This window comes from Vigna angularis, chromosome 11, assembly GCF_016808095.1.
Source record: "Vigna angularis cultivar LongXiaoDou No.4 chromosome 11, ASM1680809v1, whole genome shotgun sequence".
Lineage (NCBI taxonomy): Eukaryota > Viridiplantae > Streptophyta > Magnoliopsida > Fabales > Fabaceae > Vigna > Vigna angularis.
In genome coordinates, this window is record NC_068980.1 from 24,468,310 (window position 1) to 24,489,770 (window position 21,461).

General features: G+C 37.0%; 2 protein-coding genes and 1 long non-coding RNA gene across 4 annotated transcripts; 1 reads left to right on the forward strand and 2 right to left on the reverse strand.

Annotated features, from left to right (window-relative positions):
* Window positions 1-2,617: 2,617 nt before the first annotated feature.
* On the reverse strand, window positions 2,618-6,984 carry LOC108333450 (pentatricopeptide repeat-containing protein At1g53600, mitochondrial). 2 transcript variants are annotated; one of them, XM_017568897.2, is made up of 3 exons: window positions 4,529-6,984; window positions 3,581-3,696; window positions 2,618-3,338 (listed from the first exon to the last, which is right to left on the reverse strand). In XM_017568897.2, the coding sequence occupies exon 1, from the start codon at window positions 6,897-6,899 to the stop codon at window positions 4,764-4,766; it is 2,136 nt and encodes a 711-aa protein (XP_017424386.1). In that variant the 5' UTR covers window positions 6,900-6,984; the 3' UTR covers window positions 2,618-3,338; window positions 3,581-3,696; window positions 4,529-4,763. The 2 variants fall into 2 exon arrangements, with proteins under 2 accessions (XP_017424386.1, XP_017424385.1); XM_017568896.2 differs by having other exon boundaries at window positions 2,618-3,696.
* A 1,660-nt stretch (window positions 6,985-8,644) lies between these two features.
* On the reverse strand, window positions 8,645-9,952 carry LOC108332597 (uncharacterized). Its single transcript, XM_017567918.2, has 2 exons — window positions 9,913-9,952; window positions 8,645-9,339 (listed from the first exon to the last, which is right to left on the reverse strand). Exons 1-2 carry the CDS (start codon window positions 9,950-9,952, stop codon window positions 8,756-8,758), a joined length of 624 nt encoding a protein of 207 aa, XP_017423407.2. The 3' UTR covers window positions 8,645-8,755.
* A 4,778-nt stretch (window positions 9,953-14,730) lies between these two features.
* On the forward strand, window positions 14,731-16,555 carry LOC128194692 (uncharacterized). The gene is made up of 3 exons (XR_008246012.1): window positions 14,731-15,117; window positions 16,144-16,225; window positions 16,316-16,555. It is a non-coding gene; the product is annotated as an uncharacterized LOC128194692 (long non-coding RNA).
* Window positions 16,556-21,461: the final 4,906 nt, after the last annotated feature.

Below are 21,461 nucleotides of genomic sequence, written 5' to 3' on the forward strand. Positions count from 1 at the left end.
GTTTTAAGTAGAAGGTGTGGGTTGAAACCCAATACCTAGGTGATCATCTTTATTACCAATTTGATGATAGACTAATCAGATCTAATGGAACAACTAAAGAGAAGAAGTTTCTACAAGAAATCATTCACCTTATGGAAGTATAAGGAGAAATTTAAGAAGGGAAGCAGCTACTTCTACCATTACCAAACCTATAGAGTAAGAGTCTTCAGATGGTACAAATTTGAGAACAAATTCTCTACAATCTAATTAGGGTACTGTTCTTTTACCCTCTACACATAAGAGTAATTTAATGTAAAAGTTGTTTATGTTGTGAATTAATTGTATCCAAACGTCCAAGGAATTCAATCTTGCTTTCACTTGCACTTCGATTAGAATTTCATACATGGTGCACTCATACAATCTGTCTTCTAGTTTCTTTTTTGGTTTTAGCAACAAAACAGTGGAAGCAAAGATACAATGGCTGAAGTGCACAGACTGAAGTGGTGAATTAAAAAATGTACGAATGACAATTACAATGAAATGTAAAGAACAAAGAGTAACGTGGAGAAAAATAAATTAACAAGGGAAGTAAAAGAACTTGTAAATTAAACTTGAGAGTGGTGACCCAAATTGCAACAACTAATATATACTAGATTAATCATTTTTCTGTTTGCGGAATTTCTCACTATGTATGTATTGTTCTACAATTTATTATCCTTGTTAAATACAAAATAAACCTATTTATATCTTTTTATCCTTACTTAGACAGTTACAAGATTTTGAATTTGAAATTTGATCAAGTTACATGCCATGTACTCCTATAATTGTTCTAACAACTACCTTTAGCAATTTTGGAGTTCACATGTCTTGAGTGGTTAATATCTTTATGTTTCCATAGTGGTTGTTGTTTTGTTCTTTTTCCCAATTTGTTTCGTTTTTTTGTTTTGATTATCTTTTCTCGATTGTCATTAGTTGTATCATTTCTTCTTTTTTCTCTCACATAATATGGGGTAAATAGTCTCCTTCTAACGAGTTATAGGCTCGTCTTTGTATGATGTGTGGTTTGAGTTTATGATTTTTATTGAAAAATATATTTAAACTTATAATGTGGTGAAAACTATTGTTATTGTTTAGGTTGGCTTACCCTTTCTGTTTTGTGGTTTCCCTTTACAATGATTGTATTTTTACATAAGCAAATAATAATATTGGTGTTGAGAAAGATGCACAACACTAGATAGAATGGTCAATATCGAGAGACATTTGGGATAATATTAGTCTTATGTTTTTTCCGTTTCATAAAGTTTGTTTATAAAACAATTTTTTCTTGAAGATTTTCAATAAAAAAGGAATAAAGTTATTTTAAATCATGTAATTTGTGTTAATGATATATTTTAGGAAGCGAAAATAAAATTGGGGTGTTACATTGTTACATTTTGGTATAGAGTAGTTAGGTCTAAGGGTTACGTGGGAAGTGAGCTTATTGTGCTTTTATTGTGCAATGTCTCTTAGAATATGAATATGTTGTTGTGTTTGTTTAACTATAACATTTTTAGTGTTTCTCTTAAGTGTTTTTAAAGAAAAATATAAGAAGAAGATACTTTTTTTTTTCATTTACAATTTTGGGGATTAGTTTTTTTGTGGGGAAATGTGAGATCCTAAAAATTTTAATATTTAGAAAAATATATAAATATGGTTAAATATTTTAAGTAAATAGATAAAATGATTTGTTATTTATGATTTTAGAGGATATATTTTATTTAAAAGATATTCTAAGAAATAGTATTTGGTTTATAATTATTCAATTAATAATATAGTAATTGATATTCTTAGAAATAAGATTTGGTGAATAATGTCAATCACACAAGCAAACGGTTTCTCAAAAGAGAAATAAAATGTGACAATTATTACATAGATGATCAACAAGTCCAAATTGGATTTTTTTACTGATAATTGTTTGATGCAAGACAAGCTCGAACCATGAAAATATGAGATATTGACTAGATGGATTTTATACAAGATGTGCAGGATAAGGTCTGTGGCATAAAAAATATCCCAAAGAACACACTGTCGAGCTCGATATAACACAGGATGAGGCCTGTGGCATCATAAATACATCAAACATTTAGCTTTTACTATACATTCAAGCATGAGTGTCCAACCATGAACCTACATGGAAAATACTCCAAGTATCTTTTGAGTGTCCAACCATTGACATACTTGAAAAATACTCCAAGTATCTTATGAACGTCCGACCTTGAACTCACTTGAAAAACACTACAAGTACCTTATGAATGTCTGATTATCAACTTACTTGAGTATAAATTAAGTGTTTAAAAGCATGACAATATAAGAGCCCAGGTACACTTTGACTATGAGCTAAAAGTAACATACAACTTGTCCAAGAGATAAAATTAACGTATAAAACTAAGTATAAAGCTAAAAGCAACATATTAGCTCGTTCATTTAATAACTTGGTTCACATGCAAAAGTTATTAGCTTTTGAGCTCAAAGGTTATATACATACCTAACCCAAAATATATTAATAAACAAGAAATCTAAGTATGACATTTGTATGAAATATTAACACTCATAAAATCAGAAAAATTTGATATTTATGATAATATAAATAGAATCCAGATTATAATAATCTACATCCAGTTATTATATATGATAATACATTTTTATATCTTAATTAGTAATTTGCTTCTTATATTTAGGCCTTTGAGTATTAGAACCACTCCTGATACTTAACAACCTTAGCCGAGATTTCCTTTGAGTATTCGAACCACTCTTGCTACTTAGCAACCTTGTCAAGATTCCTTAACTCAAACAGAGTTCAGTTGTAAGTATTTTAATTCTCTTCAGAATTGTAATAAACGATTGCTTACAAGCGGTTAAAACTATATCTCTCGTAGAGAGGATTTGATTACAATGCAATACAGTCTAAACACTCGCAGATATTCTCCCTTTCTCTCTTACAACAGTAAGCAATATGACAATGAAGTGCGAGAGTATCTCTTTCTCTTTTTCTCTTCTCTTCTCTTCTCTTCTCTTCAGCTCAAATATCTTCTTTTTCTTGAGATCTTTCTCTTTTGCTTCTCAGAATGAATATTTATAAGCTTTTCTTCACTATGTTATCCTCTTAAGCTATCTTCTTGGTTTTCTTCTTAAGATATCTTCTATTTATAGGTTTAATGAATATTTGTCCGTTAGATTAAGCTTATAGCCTTGATACTCGTTCTTTCTCTTTCTTCTTTGCACAACAGCCGTTGGGTAAGTCAACTTGTCAGAGCAAGCATATTTTTTCAGTCCTTTGCTTAAAGTAGGTTGTACTCCAAGTCTTCCAAGCAGTACCCAATCTACGGGAACAATACCAATAAATTATTCATCTCTTCCTCCACTAAAAATAATATTAATAATAACAAGCCGCCACAGATTTGGTTTAAAAGAACACTGAATTATATGTTCCTGTATATAATCAAAGTATATAATATACGAAACAATGGAATAGAATAAACAGTAAAGTTCAGGATATAAGGTTATATTATCTGATTGCTTTCAGGACTCTCGGGTGTGAGTGTGGAAGTAGAAAAGAAAAGACCTTAATTCCAATATAGTAGTATTGGCATTTCTCATCTTTACTCAGCGTCACTTGAATGAATCCTACTCCAGAGGATTACAAGTATAGCCTAATTGAATATTTATAAAAAGTTGCACCTGCAAATAGTTATCACAGTACTTAGTAGCTGCCAAAACTTGTAACCACAGAAGATCATGGCATAAATGAAGCTTCGATTAAAACAGTTGTTTTGTCAGTTCAAGAAAAAGGGGAAAGAGTAGAATTAGATGCAATGCAATGTTTAAAATTGTCAACATGCATATTCAACTACCTAAGAACTGACTTCATACTTCAAAAGTTATTTTGACTGTAAAAAGTATATAGCACGGCAAACCAGTGCCCTCGTCTTATTATGAGTAGAGGGTTACAGTTAAACATCATAGGAAAACAACAAAGTTTTGTCAAAACAGAAAAACCTTTGTTACCACGAAGGTGAACTGTAAATTGATACAACACACTAGAAAGCATTCTCAGTTCAGACATAAATACATATATACATGCATGCATATATAAATGAATCGTTGGAGAGGCCGCAAACAAAGATCAAAGAAATATTTTACAGGTAAAATTATACGAGAAACCAGTTTAACTAAGCTTCATACTCTTTTTTATACAAGTAATCAAATTTCTTTAATACGTAATCAAATCAATAAACAATAATATACACAAAATTCTTGACAAAATTATAAACAATTAAACATGTATAGTCCCCACTGGCCATTTAAAACATGCCCTGAGTATCACCAGGACTCCAACACCAATGAAATCCCTCAATTTCAACTATTTCAAGCACATTTCAGAATTTCACATTCCTGGTTATCTCACTAAACCCTAAACAATTTTTATGATAAAATAAAAATCAGAAAAAATAATTGATATTATATTCCCTAACCAAACACATTTTAAACTTTGACCAACTCTAACACTTACGTGGTCAGTACTTATCCATACAGTAGTTGAGGTTTGAGGAATTGATGATCAAGAATGCTGAAACGCACACATTAAGTAGTGTGTTGAGTGCGCTAATGATCTTTTTCTTAGACGTCATTACAACAGGTGCATCCAAGAATCTTTGGTTGAAAATGAAGCCAGCTCGGCTACACAATGATGACGCTGCACCAACAAAGAAGTAATGTTCATAAAAGAAAGAAACGAAGACTGTCAGTCAGCACCGACAATGACACAACCACTGCATTTCCCTATCCATGGTCAGTATTGTGGCTTTCATTTCTTCAATATTATCATGTGATTGATCCCCTGCAAGAAACAGATGAACCTTATCTTTCATTGTAATCCAACTACAACCTGGATTTTTTTTTATTCCTTTAAAGTTTTTGGTCTTTCTTACTAAGTCACTGTCAATCTTTTCCCCAGAAGCAGAATACATGTTAGATAATACCACATAAGGAGTTGCATTTTTAGGCTCCAGCTCAGTAATGTGTTGAGCTGCAAGCTTAGCAAGGTCGAGACGGAGGTAAGTATTGCTTGCACCAAGAATAGCCCCCCAAACCCCAGAATGGGGCTTAAATGGCATTGAACGGATTAGATCAACAGCTTCATCAAGCAAACCTGCACGGCCAAGGAGATCGACAATGCAAGCATAATGATCAGCTTCTGGATCAATTCCATAACGTGATTTCATGGAGTTAAATAAGTTCCATCCCTCTTCAACTAATCCTGCATGAGTACAGGCTGAAAGAACAGCAAGGAAAGTAACATGGTTGGCTTCATGACCTTCACTCTGCATTTTTCTATAGATACCGAGAGCCTCTTTGCCAAAACCATTTTGTCCAAACCCATTGATGATTGAGTTATAAGAGATGACATTTGGTTCAATGACATCTAAGAAAATCCTGTGGGCATCAATCACATTCCCACACTTGGAGTAAAATGATATAAGAGAGTTTTGTACAGACAAATGATACTCTAGGTTCATTTTCAGAATACAGGTATGAATCTGTAGCCCTTCATTTAACGCCACCAAAGCAGCTGAAGCTGTGAGGACACTACTAATAGTTAAAGGATTTGGCCTGCATTCCCAAATCATCCGAGCATACCAATGCAAAGCTTCCTCATACTCCTTATTATTTACAAACCCAGATATAATAGTCGTCCAAACAAAATCATCCTTCACTGGCAACATATTAAAAAGCTGTATGGCATTTCCAATTCTTCCACTTTTAGTAAACCCTGTGATCATGGTTGTCCAAGAGATCAAGTTTTTCTCTGGCATACTCTCGAAAACCCTATACGCAGCTTCCACTTCATTGTTATGAACGTATCCAGAAATTAAAGAATTCCAAGTAACTATATCTTTGTCGCTCAATATACAAAATACTTTGTCTGCCATGTCTGTGCAACCAAACATGCAATACATAGTAATCATGGAGTTACTCAAAACACTTTCCAACTCAAATCCCAAACGTGAAACCAACCCATGTATCTGCATGCCCTCTGGCATTCTACAATAATTCCCGCACGCTTTAAACATGATAGTCACTGTGGTGGAATTAACATCAACCAGACCTTCCCTCCTCATATCCGTAAACAAGGAAAAACCCTCTTGAAAGAAACCTTTCCCCATGTACCCATCTATCATTGCACTCCAAGAAACCACGTTCCTTTCAGGCATCCTGTCAAACAGCTCCCTGGCAGCTGCAACCCTCCCATCCCTGCACAACCCATCAACCATGGCACTCCAAGAAACCACATCCCTCTCAACCATGTTCTCAAAAACCTGCAACGCTTCATTCACTTCACCTGCCTTCAAATATCCATTTATCAACGCATTTGAGCAAGCAGGGTCCCGGAACTCATGTGGAGCCTGAAGGTACAGTTCCTCAGCCATGTGGAACTTCCCTGCCTTCACAAAACCCGTGATCATGGCAGCATATGAGACCAAGTTGCGTTCAGACAACACTAAAAACAGCTCATAAGCTTTGGCCACGTTGCAACCATTGCGAATATAAGCCGATATCATTGCGTTATATGAGACCGTAGTTCGTTGAGGCGTTTGATCGAACGCTTTGCGGGCGTTTTCTATTTGGCCATTTTGGGCGTAGACAGTGAGCATGGCAGTCCAAGAAGCAGTGTTCTTCACGGGCATCATGTGGAATACCAATTCTGCCTCATTAACGTTTCCATTTCTTCCATTCTCTGCTATCTGTTTGTTGCACTGAATCAAAAGTTTGCTGTCTCTAACAACTCTATTTATGGAGTCACTAGGTTTCGGATCATGCTTGAATTGAAATTGCTTCAACTTAGTAATTCGTTGCTGTAAACTTCTGAAGTTCTGCTTCATATTCTACAGCAAATTCGGGGAAGATAGATAATTAAGAGAAAGTTGAAACATGAACGATAAACATACTCCTTGCAGTCACAAATTAACAAAAATAGTTAATTCAATTAAATTTTAAGAACACTGTATGTATACAAAATATAAATAAATCATAATATTTAATAGAAATAAAATAACAGGTATACTTTTTAAAAAAAGAAAATCTAAAATGTGTCTTAAAATAAAAACCAACAGGAGTAAGTTTTTATAAGAAAAATAATTGTTACTGAACTTTTCAGAAATTAACATGTTCATGAAATAGATAAAACTTTCGTCACACATAAATAACTTTATGATGTTCTTTTTAGACTGTGCCAGTAAAGAAAATATTTAGCATGGAACTAGCTCCTATAAGAAGATCCAAAAGAATAATAAGTTTGTTTTTTTTTTATAAACAAAAGTTAAAATTAACAGAGAGTAGTTTTAATCTTTTTACTTAAACACAAAGTTCATATCTTCTAAAAGTTCCTAAAACAAACTCTAAGGTATATAACATTAATCAAAACCTGCAACAAATTGCACAATAGCCTTCTAAAAAAAACTAAGTTCATTGTATGAACATTTTCTAATGAAAAGAAAAAATATACAGATATGTACCAAAGAGCTAAACATAATATAATAAAACATAACATCCTCTTAAAAGATACTATCACCACAAAATATCTCTTTATATTTGTTTTTGTGTTTCAACTATTAGATACTTCTTATGACGTAAAGACATATTTTTGGAGCACCACATACCATCTTCATTGTATGAGTATAGCAACATTGTGTTTTCCATTATTCTCGTTAATTGTGAACCTTCAGTTTGGCTAATAATGGTAACATACATTTCCTACAAAGGATATGTATTTTGCCTTCTATCTAGTTAGTCACTTCCTGACCTTTTCTACAACCCTTTTCCACATTTTGTAGCTTCTAAAATTACCTCCTATGTTCAGTTCCAAGTAAATAAAAGATAGTGTCATGATCTTACAATTCATCGTTTCTATATATATTGCTAACATATTTTCTTCTACTCCCATTCTTCCTATCTTAGTTTTTGAGAAATTCATCTTTAGTCTAGTCTCAAGCTTAAAACACCTCAAAATGCTCTCAATAACCATAATATTTTGTGTGTTTTCCTGACATATACATAAAGTGTCGTCCGCAAATTATAACATATCCACTATTGCCTTCCTTTTCCCTACCTTAACTCCTTATGATAATTGTTTATTTGTCATCCTCACCATTCCACCAAATTAGGAACAAGAAAGGAGATAAAGAGTCTCCTTGCCTAAGACCTTTTAATAGAATAAATTCTTTTGTTGGGCTACCAATTACAAGAATTGAGATTATGGCATGCTCCAAACACTCTTTTATCCCATTCATCCATTTGTTACTAAAACCCATTATTTCCATCATGTAGTACAAAAATTTCCAAGTAAAGTGTCGTAGTAAACCTTAACAATCAAAAGAATGCTCAATTGTATCTTGTAATATTAGTCGTATAGGAAAACTTAATTGATCAAGAACTGAGTGTGTTTTGCGCTATCAAGATATATAATTTTAAGAAAACTAAAAATAAAAAGCAACTAAACTCTAAAGCAGTATCATTTCTTGCATCCAACTAGGGTTGAGGAAATGAGGAAAAATCATAATGTTCACACATATATATATATATATATATATATATATATATATATATATAGGTTTGGTAAATGGAGAAAAATTAAACTAAAGATAAAATTAAAAGGTTTACAAATTAATTACAAAGTAATCCATCTTATATCTTCTGTTTCCTTACATAGTACTTTATTAACTAATTTGAGAAAAGTACATCACTTATCACTTGGCCCTTGTGCCAAATAATCAGTGTCTCTATATTGTTGCTGCAAGAAAAGTCCATAGCACAGCTGAAAGTCTTCAATATAACTTGCTTCTTCATATTCCATTGGTGCATGCTCCATCATCTCATCTCCACAAGGGATCCATGCATTCATCTCATCAAAAGGCAAGGAAGAGATGATGTTCATCTCAGCCCAATGATCAGCCTCACTGTCTGACGTGGAGCAATCTTGATCATCCATTTGAGCTATTTCGGTGTCACTGATCTCTGCCTCCAATGACTGAATCATGCTCACAAGTCTATCATCACCATGATAATACTCTTCTTCCTGTGTTTCTTCCATCAGTGACATGAGAAGAACATTGTTGGCCCCTGAGAACTCCACGCCCAACTCAAACACACTCTGAGGAAGACATGTTTGTGAAAAAAAAGGAGTTTTTGAGTAACCCTTTTGTCTTTGGTTTATGAAAATGGATAAAGTGAGAGCAATTAAGGTTGTTGCAAATGCAAGATGAGTTTGAAAGGTTAAAAAGGGACCTTTATATAAACAAATAATAGCCCTTGCTTGTTGCCACTCTATATATGAAAGATAAATTATGCAGTGAGAAGATAAGATTCATATAATTGTGGAAAAAATTAATACTTTTGTCCCATTTGTGTCTACTTGTCGAGCAACAAATCAAGCCATTCCAGCTCATGAGCAATATCTGATATCTGACTACCTAATTAATGGTTGCATCAAAATCAGAAACTAGACATAATATGTGTGTGTATTTGTACTTTGTGACCAATAATTAAGTAACATGCACGAGATATTAAAAAAACAATAAATGCATATGAACAGTGTTTTAACAGACAAAGATATATACGATTGATACTGAAAGGCAAAACATGATAGAAATCAAGGAGGAATTGATTTTGATTTGTCAATGGAGTGTATGAGGCTGATGTATAAGTTACAGCAGACTAAGAATCAAAGAAAAAAAACAAAGCATCATAGTTACTGCAGATTTCATATTTATTAACGTACATATAAGTACCTGAACCTAATAAATTAGACTCGTGTGTATAATATTTGTTTCGGTGGAAAGTTTTGGGACCGAGCGGGATTTACCGCTCGTCCTTCAACAGGAAACGAGAAGATTTTACCTCGCGGTCCTAGAAGATTTGACCTCGCGGTCCTCGACATTTGTCGAGAGGGTTTTACCTCTCGACCTTCGACATTTAACCGAGCGGGATTTACCGCTCGTCCTTCAACAGAAACCGAGAGGAATTTACCTCTCGGTCTTCGACATTTGTCGAGAGGGTTTTACTTCTCGACCTTCGACATTAACCGAGCGGGATTTACCGCTCGTCCTTCAACAGGAACCGAGAGGAATTTACCTCTCGGTCTTCGACATTTGTTGAGAGGGTTTTACCTCTCGACCTTCGACAGTAACCGAGCGGGATTTACCGCTCGTCCTTCAACAGGAAACGAGAAGATTTTACCTCGCGGTCTTCGACATTTGTCGAGAGGGTTTTACCTCTCGACCTTCGACATTTAACCGAGCGGGATTTACCGCTCGTCCTTCAATAGGAACCGAGAGGAATTTACCTCTCGGTCTTCGACATTTGTCGAGAGGGTTTTACCTCTCGACCTTCGACATTTAACCGAGCGGGATTTACCGCTCGTCCTTCAATAGGAACCGAGAGGAATTTACCTCTCGGTCTTCGACATTTGTCGAGAGGGTTTTACCTCTCGACCTTCGACAGTAACCGAGCGGGATTTACCGCTCGTCCTTCAACAGGAACCGAGAGGAATTTACCTCGTGGTCTTCGACATTTGTCGAGAGGGTTTTACCTCTCGACCTTCCACATTTAACCGAGCGGGATTTACCGCTCGTCCTTCAATAGGAACCGAGAGGAATTTACCTCTCGGTCTTCGACATTTGTCGAGAGGGTTTTACCTCTCGACCTTCGACATTTAACCGAGCGGGATTTACCGCTCGTCCTTCAATAGGAACCGAGAGGAATTTACCTCTCGGTCTTCGACATTTGTCGAGAGGGTTTTACCTCTCGACCTTCGACAGTAACCGAGCGGGATTTACCGCTCGTCCTTCAACAGGAACCGAGAGGAATTTACCTCGTGGTCTTCGACATTTGTCGAGAGGGTTTTACCTCTCGACCTTCCACATTTAACCGAGCGGGATTTACCGCTCGTCCTTCAATAGGAACCGAGAGGAATTTACCTCTCGGTCTTCGACATTTGTCGAGAGGGTTTTACCTCTCGACCTTCGACATTTAACCGAGCGGGATTTACCGCTCGTCCTTCAATAGGAACCGAGAGGAATTTACCTCTCGGTCTTCGACATTTGTCGAGAGGGTTTTACCTCTCGACCTTCGACAGTAACCAAGCGGGATTTACCGCTCGTCCTTCAACAGGAACCGAGAGGAATTTACCTCTCGGTCTTCGACATTTGTCGAGAGGATTTTACCTCTCGACCTTCGACATTTAACCGAGCGGGATTTACCGCTCGTCCTTCAATAGGAACCGAGAGGAATTTACCTCTCGGTCTTCGACATTTGTCGAGAGGGTTTTACCTCTCGACCTTCGACATTTAACCGAGCGGGATTTACCGCTCGTCCTTCAACAGGAACCGAGAGGAATTTACCTCTCGGTCTTCGACATTTGTCGAGAGGGTTTTACCTCTCGACCTTCGACATTTAACCGAGCGGGATTTACCGCTCGTCCTTCAATAGGAACCGAGAGGAATTTACCTCTCGGTCTTCGACATTTGTCGAGAGGGTTTTCCCTCTCGACCTTCGACATTTAACCGAGCGGGATTTACCGCTCGTCCTTCAATAGGAACCGAGAGGAATTTACCTCTCGGTCTTCGACATTTGTCGAGAGGGTTTTACCTCTCGACCTTCGACAGTAACCGAGCGGGATTTACCGCTCGTCCTTCAACAGGAACCGAGAGGAATTTACCTCTTGGTCTTCGACCTAGGAGTGCTTCCTAGGGAACGGGCTTTACCGTTCGACTTTGAGAGGGTTTTACCTCTGGCCCGAGGGGGATTTACCGCTCGGTCTTCGACCTAGGAGTGCTTCCTAGGGAACGGGCTTTACCGTTCGACTTTGAGAGGGTTTTACCTCTGCTTTGAGCTAGGAGTGTTTCCTAGTGAACGGGATTTACCGTTCGTCGTTGAGAGGGCTTTACCTCTTGCCCGAGGGGGATTTACAGCTCGGTCTTCGACCTAGGAGTGCTTCCTAGGGAACGGGCTTTACCGTTCGACTTTGAGAGGGTTTTACCTCTGCTTTGAGCTAGGAGTGTTTCCTAGTGAACGGGATTTACCGTTCGTCGTTGAGAGGGCTTTACCTCTCTCCCGAGGGGGATTTACCGCTCGGTCTTGGACTTGATCGTTAATTATGAACTTTGCTGACGAAATTGGCAATCAGTGTTTGCAATATGAGACTTCCCCTTCGTTAATTGAATTCCATGATACTTTAAGCATGAAGTCCGTTTATGACAAGATCTTAGTACGCACTTGCATAGTTGATGGCGTGGATTTTGATATATATTTCTTCAAGATGTTGTCTTGTTAAAATTCTCATGATGATATATATTATGGTATATAACCGTATAATAAATGATTCGGTTACCAGATATTATGAATTGCACCGAATAAATAACATATATAATAAACAAGGTATCAAAACCGTCCTGAGATTTTATAATATTGTTGTTGATAATTATCTTTAAAACAACAATTTCTTTGACTATTTTAATCATGCCAAAAAATGTTTCGGTTATAATAATTAGATAACTATATTTATAGTTATGTACTATATTATATATCATATAATATATTATGGATTATACTATATATTTAACATAAAAATAGTTGTTATAATATCTATTATCAATTAGATATTTTATGAAATATTCATATTTCAAAAAATACTTATCTTGTTGACGACGTCGCACGTAGAGATGATGATTCATCTACTGTAGTTTTTACTTTGTCGAAAGTTTCTGGTGTTGATCTGAAATAGTGATGTCGAGACCGAACGCTCGTCTTGGTTTCTTATGGTTTCTAATCATCTTTCTGGTGCTCTGTTGTTCCTCCATGCTCCTCGTGGTCATCATTGGGTTTGACGCTCGGCCCCACGGTGGGCGCCAAAATGTTTCGGTGGAAAGTTTTGGGACCGAGAGACTAACCTGTTGATGTGTCTGGGCTGCTCGCTCGCCTCCAAACTCCAGCTGTTGGCCGATCGGTGTTGGCGCAAGCCGATCGGTATCCTTTGGGACGGGGGCGGATGTACCTGCAAAAGGTACTCCGACGCTCAAGTTAGGCGTGTGATTTTGAGGAGCCTCGGCTCTTAGTTGAATGTTTAGTGAATGATGATCACTATTGAGTATTGGAGAGTAATGTAGAGTAAATGATGCGTAAGTGGAACGTACCTGGCCTTTGGCCCTGGCTTTGTATTTATAATTTACCTCATGGATCTTAAGCTGATATAAGCCCAATAAAATATAAACAGAATAAGATATAAACAGATTACCTGAATATCCGGTTGGTTGTTTGTAACCACTCGGTTAATATTTTATACTATACAATATTTAATGCAGAATTATGATGGAAAACTTTAGTTAATCATGCAATTAAATCCTTATGGCTATGAAAATCATCATAACCTTTATATGTTTATCATCGAAAGCAAGTTTTGTTAGATTTATGAATCAGATCAATAAATAATGAACAATAATTTTTTATAAAAGAAACCGTGCCTAAATTCTTATAAGACAGAAAACGGAAATTTATCTGAAAGATTAATCATTAGGAACAATTATATAAAGGGTTAGTCTTATTCAATAAATCTCTTTTAAGTTATTCAACTAGCAATTTCTCCTTTGTTGCAAGTTTCATTGACAATTAATAGTCATTAACCATAAAAAAATTCTCATTGTTTGATTTTGTTCCATTTATAAGAAACTAAACTATGAAACAAAAAACTTTTACAAAAGTAATGTTATAACTTTTATAATATTCAATTAGTATATAACAATTATGATTAGCATGTTTTCATTAGCAAACCAATTATTAAATAGGAGTAAAAGACAAATTCAATATATATATTCTAAGGTTAGAAATCACGCTTTAAATTAATTGTTTGCATGAAAGTTATATGGTAATAATTTTTTATTTTTGTTATCTTAATGTAATAAACAAAATAATTCTTTTGAATGTGAGTATTATGTCATATATTAGATCAAAAGTATCGTTAAGACATGAGTCATTTATAATTAAAAAGAGGTATGTAAACACTTATAACTAGTGTGTAAATTATATAATCTGAGGAACTCTGTTTATGTTAACATTGTATCATTGTTTTAGATATTAATTTGGTGATTCCTCACCAATATCAAAACACATGATTGAAATAAGAAAAGAATAGACAAGCTATCTCTTAAACATTTAATAAAATTAGATTTTTACTAGTTTTTTCTTTTAAGTTAATTATCTTTTTTATTCCTTATATATTCATTTTTTATTTTATAAAATATATTATAAATGCTATATTTGAAATATATATCTTGTTACCGATATTTTCGGATTTTTAAGTTTTGGTTTTATATCAAAATCAATTCAATTTAAAAAAAAACTATAAAATTTATGTTTATTATAACATTAATAAACATAAATTTACGTTTATTGGTATCAACTGATGTAAATTAATGTTTGTTCATGTGATAACATACCTAAATTTCGATACAGGTAAACAAAAACTTTTGTCGATTGTTTGTATATCAAACATAAATTTATGTATATTATAGATTAAATATAAATTTATATATGTTGTTTTCTTTCAACATAATACCAGACATAGTCTTTTGTGTGAGTAACAATATAGTTACAGGAATAGAAAACAAAAATGATTCTTTGACACGGTTAAAGCAAATTACATTCATTTGACACGCGGTGGGCCCCGAAAACTGTCAACATCATGAAGGATAGCTTGGTCATTTGACATTATGGGCTGGTGCTGAGTTGGCAGGTAAAAAAGTTAAATGAAACGTTGCGTTTCACTGTGTGGCTTAGGATCTGTGTGTGGGATTTCAAATTTCGAAACGCTCGAGTTAACTTGCTGGCTTAGGATCGTGTGTGGGATTTCAAATTTCGAAATTTCGAGCTAGGGTTAGGATTGAGAGAGAACGAGAGATAACGAGAGAACCAGAGAGATCGAGGGAGAAAACACAAACCCTACTCCATTGCTGCCACCGGAGGCTGGACGTGATAGGAAAAGTTTGTACCAGCGAAGGTGTAGCCGAAGGCAAAGTTCGTACCGGACGTGATCGATGTGGAGCGCGGAAGGTTTGTCCCCTTTCTTATTTCTCCCCTTTGTACCGTTTGAATAATATAAAGTATGACACTGTTGTTCCTTTGTTCTTTTCTCAGAATTTGTCTATCTTTGTTTTTATTTTTGGTATTTTATCGGAAACCCTAGACTAAAGGGGGAAATGTCGTGAGAGATAAAATTCTGGATTGGGCAAACCTGTAGGATTATTTACTGTCCTTAGTGTTTTTGGGCTTGGTTTGCTTATTTGCAAAAGGGAATATTGCAATAAATGGATAAAGTGTGAGATGATTACAAGAAATGGAAAAAGGGTAGTGTCGATGGAGAGCTAGAGAGTGAAAAAGTTCCACGAAATCAGAGGGAATAGTGATTGGAATAGTTTGCAAAATGGCACCCACCCAGCACGGTTATTCTGCTCAGCAGCAGCACGAAATGCAACGCAAACGTTTCTAACTGTCTTCGCGCCAATGCTGGAGCTACTTCCCATGAACTGATTGAAATGATTCCCCTTTTTGTTATAGTCCGAAAACTCCCTGTCCATGCTGCATTGGCTCCCTCTGTGTTCCTTCATTATTATCTGTTTGATGATATTTTTTTTGAGTTAGAAAAAGGGAAATATTGTCATGAGAGTTGAACATCAGTTTAAGGTGTCCTGAATTTTTCATACATTTGCTTCTGGCACCATTTTATTTTTAATTTATGTATTGTATATGTTATTTACCTGCATCCACTGTTTTTTACTCAGTGATAAATTTGCTTTGGAATCCATCACATATATTTTATTTCTATCACTACTAGGTTGCCCTTTCTTGGTCAGTTGTATTAGCATTTTGCATTGTGCCCTGTTTGCCCCTAGATATATTGCGTGATTATGTTGTTTGTGGTTTGTATATGGTGTTTGGCCACTGTTATTTATAACTCCTTGGATTTTATGTAGAGAATAGTTTCATCTAATTTATGAATTTAAATATAGATTATTCTTTCATAGAGCTAAGTGCTTGATTAACACCAAAAGTTTCTTTCTCCATTTTTTCTGTTTCTAGTGTCCTTGTGGAATCAGCTCTTACGAAATTAATTGTTTTGCATGTATTACCCTATGACATAACTCTGAGGAATATTGTCAAGGTAAAGATTTTGGTGAACAATTTTCTATTGTACTATTATATATGTTGTAAACTTTTCTATGACTTTAAATGATACTCTCGGATTGTGCAGGTTTTTGGAAGTGATATTGGGGGCCCAACTGATGACCTAGTACGTCTATCAATACCAATTGATACCAACAAGCCTCCAACACGCTCCGTTGATGACATTCTATCGAAATTGATTCCACCTCTTCACAAACCTCAAGGCACTGGATGAAAGAAGAACAATATAAATGCAACAACTTTAAAACTTTCATAATTTCCTTGCCTGTATTTCAGATTTATCGTTGTTGTTTGTTGTCGAATATTGTGTGTGGTCACATGGATGTGTTATTTAGAAAAATTTGTGAACTACTTAACTTATGTTGATCAATTTGTTGTTGCATTAAGTGCTTATGTAATGTTCGTTATGTTATAAGTTTTATATGAAGTTCATTTCGTGAAAATTAAAAGTGTTTAACTTTATGGACAACTTTATTCGGTTATTTATTGAATTGGTTTTCTACAACAATATAAGTGGTTATTTATGCAATTTGGTTTTGTACACCACCACGAGCGTCCAATTTTCTGGAGGAGCGTCCAATTTTCCGGACGACCGTCCAATTTTATGGACGAGCGTCCACTTCTCTACGATCTTCTGGACGAGCGTCCTTCTGGATGAGCGTCTGGACGACCGTCCACATCTGGACGACCGTCCTTCTGGATGAGCGTCTGGACGAGCGTCCATCTGGTCCAGCGTCTGCACGACCTTTAAACGACCGTCCATGTGCCAGCGACGGACGTATGGACGAGCGTCCACTAGCAGATCGAGCGTGGACTTGATCTTCTGTGGACGACCATCCTCTTGTGCATGCAGGGGGCGACGAGCGTCAGCTTGCTATGAAATGTTCGTGCGCTCGCTATGTGACGAGCGTCCTGGGCGACAGGGTGATGTGCGAAAACGCTTGAGGCTCGGTCAGCTGTACAGAACGAACGCTCGGTCACGTGTAGAGAGCGCTCGTTCACTAAATGCATAGGCGCTGATTTGGTTACAATAAATGGGCGAAAACGCTGGACGCTCGGTCAGCTGTACAGAACGAACGCTCGGTCACGTGTAGAGAGCGCTCGTTCACTAAATGCATAGGCGCTGATTTGGTTACAATAAATGGTTATGTTGTTAGACCTTTGTGGTTATTTCTGAATTTTATTTTGTACAACAATATTACTGGTTAAATTCAATATCAAAGTTTTAATTCTTTGATGCACTAACTGGATATATGGACAACTTTATTCGGTTATTTACTGAAGGACCGCGATATTCCAACAACACATTTTTAACACTCTTTTAACACTATTTCATGGATAACTGTAATATTTGAAACGTACAATGTATCATTTTGTTGTGTATGTTGTGTAACTGAATCTCTATTAATGGTGTATTATAATGAATTTAATTATGTCATACAAAATGGTGCCTAAAACTCATGAGGGGTGCCTAAAACTGAATCCCTTTTTTCAGCAGTCTCACTCATTCCTTGCACAGCTTGCTCCTCCAACTCATGAGGGGTCTCCCCACCCTCCTTGGCCTCACATCACATCACCATCCACCCTCTCCCACCTCTGGAACACCTGCACAAGCCTCAGACAGGTGCAGATTAGCATAAAAGTTAGTTTTGTGTCCCATGGTGACCTGTGTTCATCTGACTGAGTACCTGTGTTGGACTTTCTGTACAAATTCACAATTTCTCTCGGGTAATCGTTTACAGGGGTCCTGTAAACGATTACCAGACCCTTTTTTCAGCAGTCTCACTCATTCCTTGCACAGCTTGCTCCTCCAACTCATGAGGGGTCTCCCCACCCTCCTTGGCCTCACATCACATCACCATCCACCCTCTCCCACCTCTGGAACACCTGCACAAGCCTCAGACAGGTGCAGATTAGCATAAAAGTCAGTTTTTTGTCCAATGGTGACCTGTGTTCATCTGACTGAGTACCTGTGTTGGACTTTCTGTACAAATTCACAATTTCTCTCGGGTAATCGTTTACAGGGGTCCTGTAAACGATTACCAAACCCTTTTTTCAGCAGTCTCACTCATTCCTTGCACAGCTTGCTCCTCCAACTCATGAGGGGTCTCCCCACCCTCCTTGGCCTCACATCACATCACCATTCACCCTCTCCCACCTCTGGAACACCTGCACAAGCCTCAGACAGGTGCAGATTAGCATAAAAGTCAGTTTTTTGTCCAATGGTGACCTGTGTTCATCTGACTGAGTACCTGTGTTGGACTTTCTGTACAAATTCACAATTTCTCTCGGGTAATCGTTTACAGGGGTCCTGTAAACGATTACCAGACCCTTTTTTCAGCAGTCTCACTCATTCCTTGCACAGCTTGCTCCTCCAACTCATGAGGGGTCTCCCTGATGAATCATTATTTTGTTCACTTCACTTAGTTTAATGTGCTATAATTAGTCAGGAAATTGTGTTTAAATGTCCAGTATTTTTCCATTTTTTCTAATTGTGCTTAATTTGACCAGAAATTCTTATTTTAATTAATTTGAATTATCTGAGACTAATTATGTGCATTATTAATTTTAGGAAAATTATTGGATAAAATTAAGGACTAACTTCTTCTTGGAAGCAAGCAAATTGTTTGAAAATAAAAATCACAAATGAAATAGTACATAGTCTTGGGATAGCTCTCGGTTGAAATTGCAAAATGAAAATGGAATTGGTATATCTTGAACCGAGAAATGTAATGTCACGGTTTCCATCCAAAGCTTTTTCATCCAAGAGTAACACTTCTTACACGTGGAAAAGGGTGCATTTCATTTTATATTGAATAATTGGAAGATAATGTTGGCCACCAAGCAAAAGAAATACACGGTCTTGAATCACATGACACTTGTTTTAATTGATAAAAGAGAATGATAGGAGAAAGCACTATGGCCCACTTTGTCATTCATTGGCTTAAAAGAAACACACATAACTCACGTTTTATTCCCCAGGTTTTATTTTGGCATTTAATGCCTTGAAGCTTACGTCCACGTGAAGCACCTCCAAAATGCAATGATGAATTTATTAAATTAGTATTATGAAAGAAAGTGGTGTGCACGAGAATGTGAGCAAGAAGCAGCAGCCACCACCAAAGGAGAGCACTTATTTTTGGCTTGGAGTGGACAGCAGCACAACAGCTTCGTCCAACAGGTGGTTGTGCCCAGCAATGCAACGCGGAAGAAGAAAGAGCAGCACAGTCCACCAACACAGCAAGGAAGAAAACGTCCAGCTTGAAGCCACCTTCACGGTGCATTGAAGGTTCACTTTGCTAGAGAGCAGAGGTGGCACACATTGAAGGAAAATCACGTTGACAGCAGAGATGCATGTCCAGTAGAGCTCACTCATTGCTGCACTTGAGAGAGGAGAAGCATTCCAGCCATTACAGTCCACCACCAGCAAAGCTCCTGGTCCAGAGAGGAAGAGAAGCAACCCAGCAGCAGCACCGGACCTTCAACAGATCACGTGGAGAAGAGGAGTCTCGGTCATGGCCTGGCTGGAGAGAAAACCACCACGGAAAACCAGAAGATGTGTCCGGCAATGCAGGGATTAACGTCCAACAACAACTCCATTACAGCAACAGCTCCCCGTGTACCAGCAGCCACCAGAAGCTCACGGCCAAGGGTCCGTTCACCACTTAGAAAATAATTATTTGGAAGAAGGAAAAGCCTTCAACGGTCCAACAGCTTAGAGTGGAGTTCATGTTCCATCAACGACCAGCAGAAAAGGATGGTGTCTGAGTGGAGGTCCAGCAGAATGATGTGCACGTGATGGAAGCATGGGCAGCTGAGTTCAGATGTCACGGCCTTGGATATGGTCCAGTAGCTGAATCACGCTACAACATTGGCACCGGAGAACACACAACACACGCATGCTAACACGGCTTGCAGAAAGAGAAGCAACGTTTGGGTCTCTCGGTTTAGCAGCAAGCTTGATGAATTGTAAAGCTTATTCACGTCCTGGAGAAAGGATTTATGGGATTGTTCCAGCAAGCAAATCCAACATGGTTTGGAAGGAAAGAAACTCACGGTCAATGAATCAGCAGTTGGTCCAGGCCGTGAGATAGCAAGGAAGTGGCTTTCATTCAGAACATTCCAGCAAGGGGTCCAGCTTCATTTTAAAAGAAGAATACAAGAAGTGATTGGTCCTACCCTATTTCTTTGGCATGACTAAAAGTGGGAAAGAATTCACGGACTGCCATCAACAGTTGCTGGAATCAAGAAAGAATACACGGGAGTTGGTTCTGAGTCTTGGCTATAAAAGAGCAATGGCAGCAGAGAAGGGGAGGCATTAGAGTTTAGGAGTAGGAATTAGGAAGCAATTTATGTGCTGGCTTTGATTTTTCTTCCTCCCCGTAGGGGAGGTTTTGTTTCCATTTTCAGTTCATTGCTTATTTCCAATTGCACAATTTAATTTCTTTCAGAAGTGTATTTGTTTTGCAATTTATCTTTTTCAGGTCTAGTTTCTGGAATTTTATTTGAAGTGTTGAATCATTACATGAATCTTTGTCATTTTCATTTAAACATTTTATTTTTACCGTCTCTTTATTTTACCGTCTCTTATTTTACCGTCTATTGTTTTATGCATCGTTAAGTTTTACCATTTTCTAAATTTACCATTTTCTATACATTTACTGTTTCATGCAATTTATTTACCGTCTTACTATTTTAATCTTGTTTTTACAGTCTGTTATTTTTACTGCCTTTCCAATTTAATTTTTCAGTGTCAAACCAAAAAATTACAAAAACAACCCCCCCCCCTTCGTGTTAAAATCTAAGACTGAACCACATAAATTGGTCCTTGAGAGACGACCTAGGAGTCACTTCCTAGTAATTATACTGCATAAATTTTTGTATCAAATTTGTATGACCGCGACAGTCGTATCACTCCCCACCCTCCTTGGCCTTACATCACATCACCATCCACCCTCTCCCACCTCTGGAACACCTGCACAAGCCTCAGACAGGTGCAGATTAGCATAAAAGTCAGTTTTTTGTCCAATGGTGACCTGTGTTCATCTGACTGAGTACCTGTGTTGGACTTTCTGTACAAATTCACAATTTCTCTCGGGTAATCGTTTACAGGGGTCCTGTAAACGATTACCAGACCCTTTTTTCAGCAGTCTCACTCATTCCTTGCACAGCTTGCTCCTCCAACTCATGAGGGGTCTCCCCACCCTCCTTGG

Bases quoted from the DNA above. Each gene is read 5' to 3' on its own strand.
- LOC108333450 (XM_017568897.2), bottom strand. From the start codon at position 6,899: ATGAAGCAGAACTTCAGAAGTTTACAGCAACGAATTACTAAGTTGAAG.
- LOC108332597 (XM_017567918.2), bottom strand. From the start codon at position 9,952: ATGTCGAGGACCGCGAGGTCAAATCTTCTAGGACCGCGAG. The intron at 9,340-9,912 runs GTAAAATCTTCT...TTTCATATATAG, and splicing joins AAATCTTCTAGGACCGCGAG to AGTGGCAACAAGCAAGGGCT.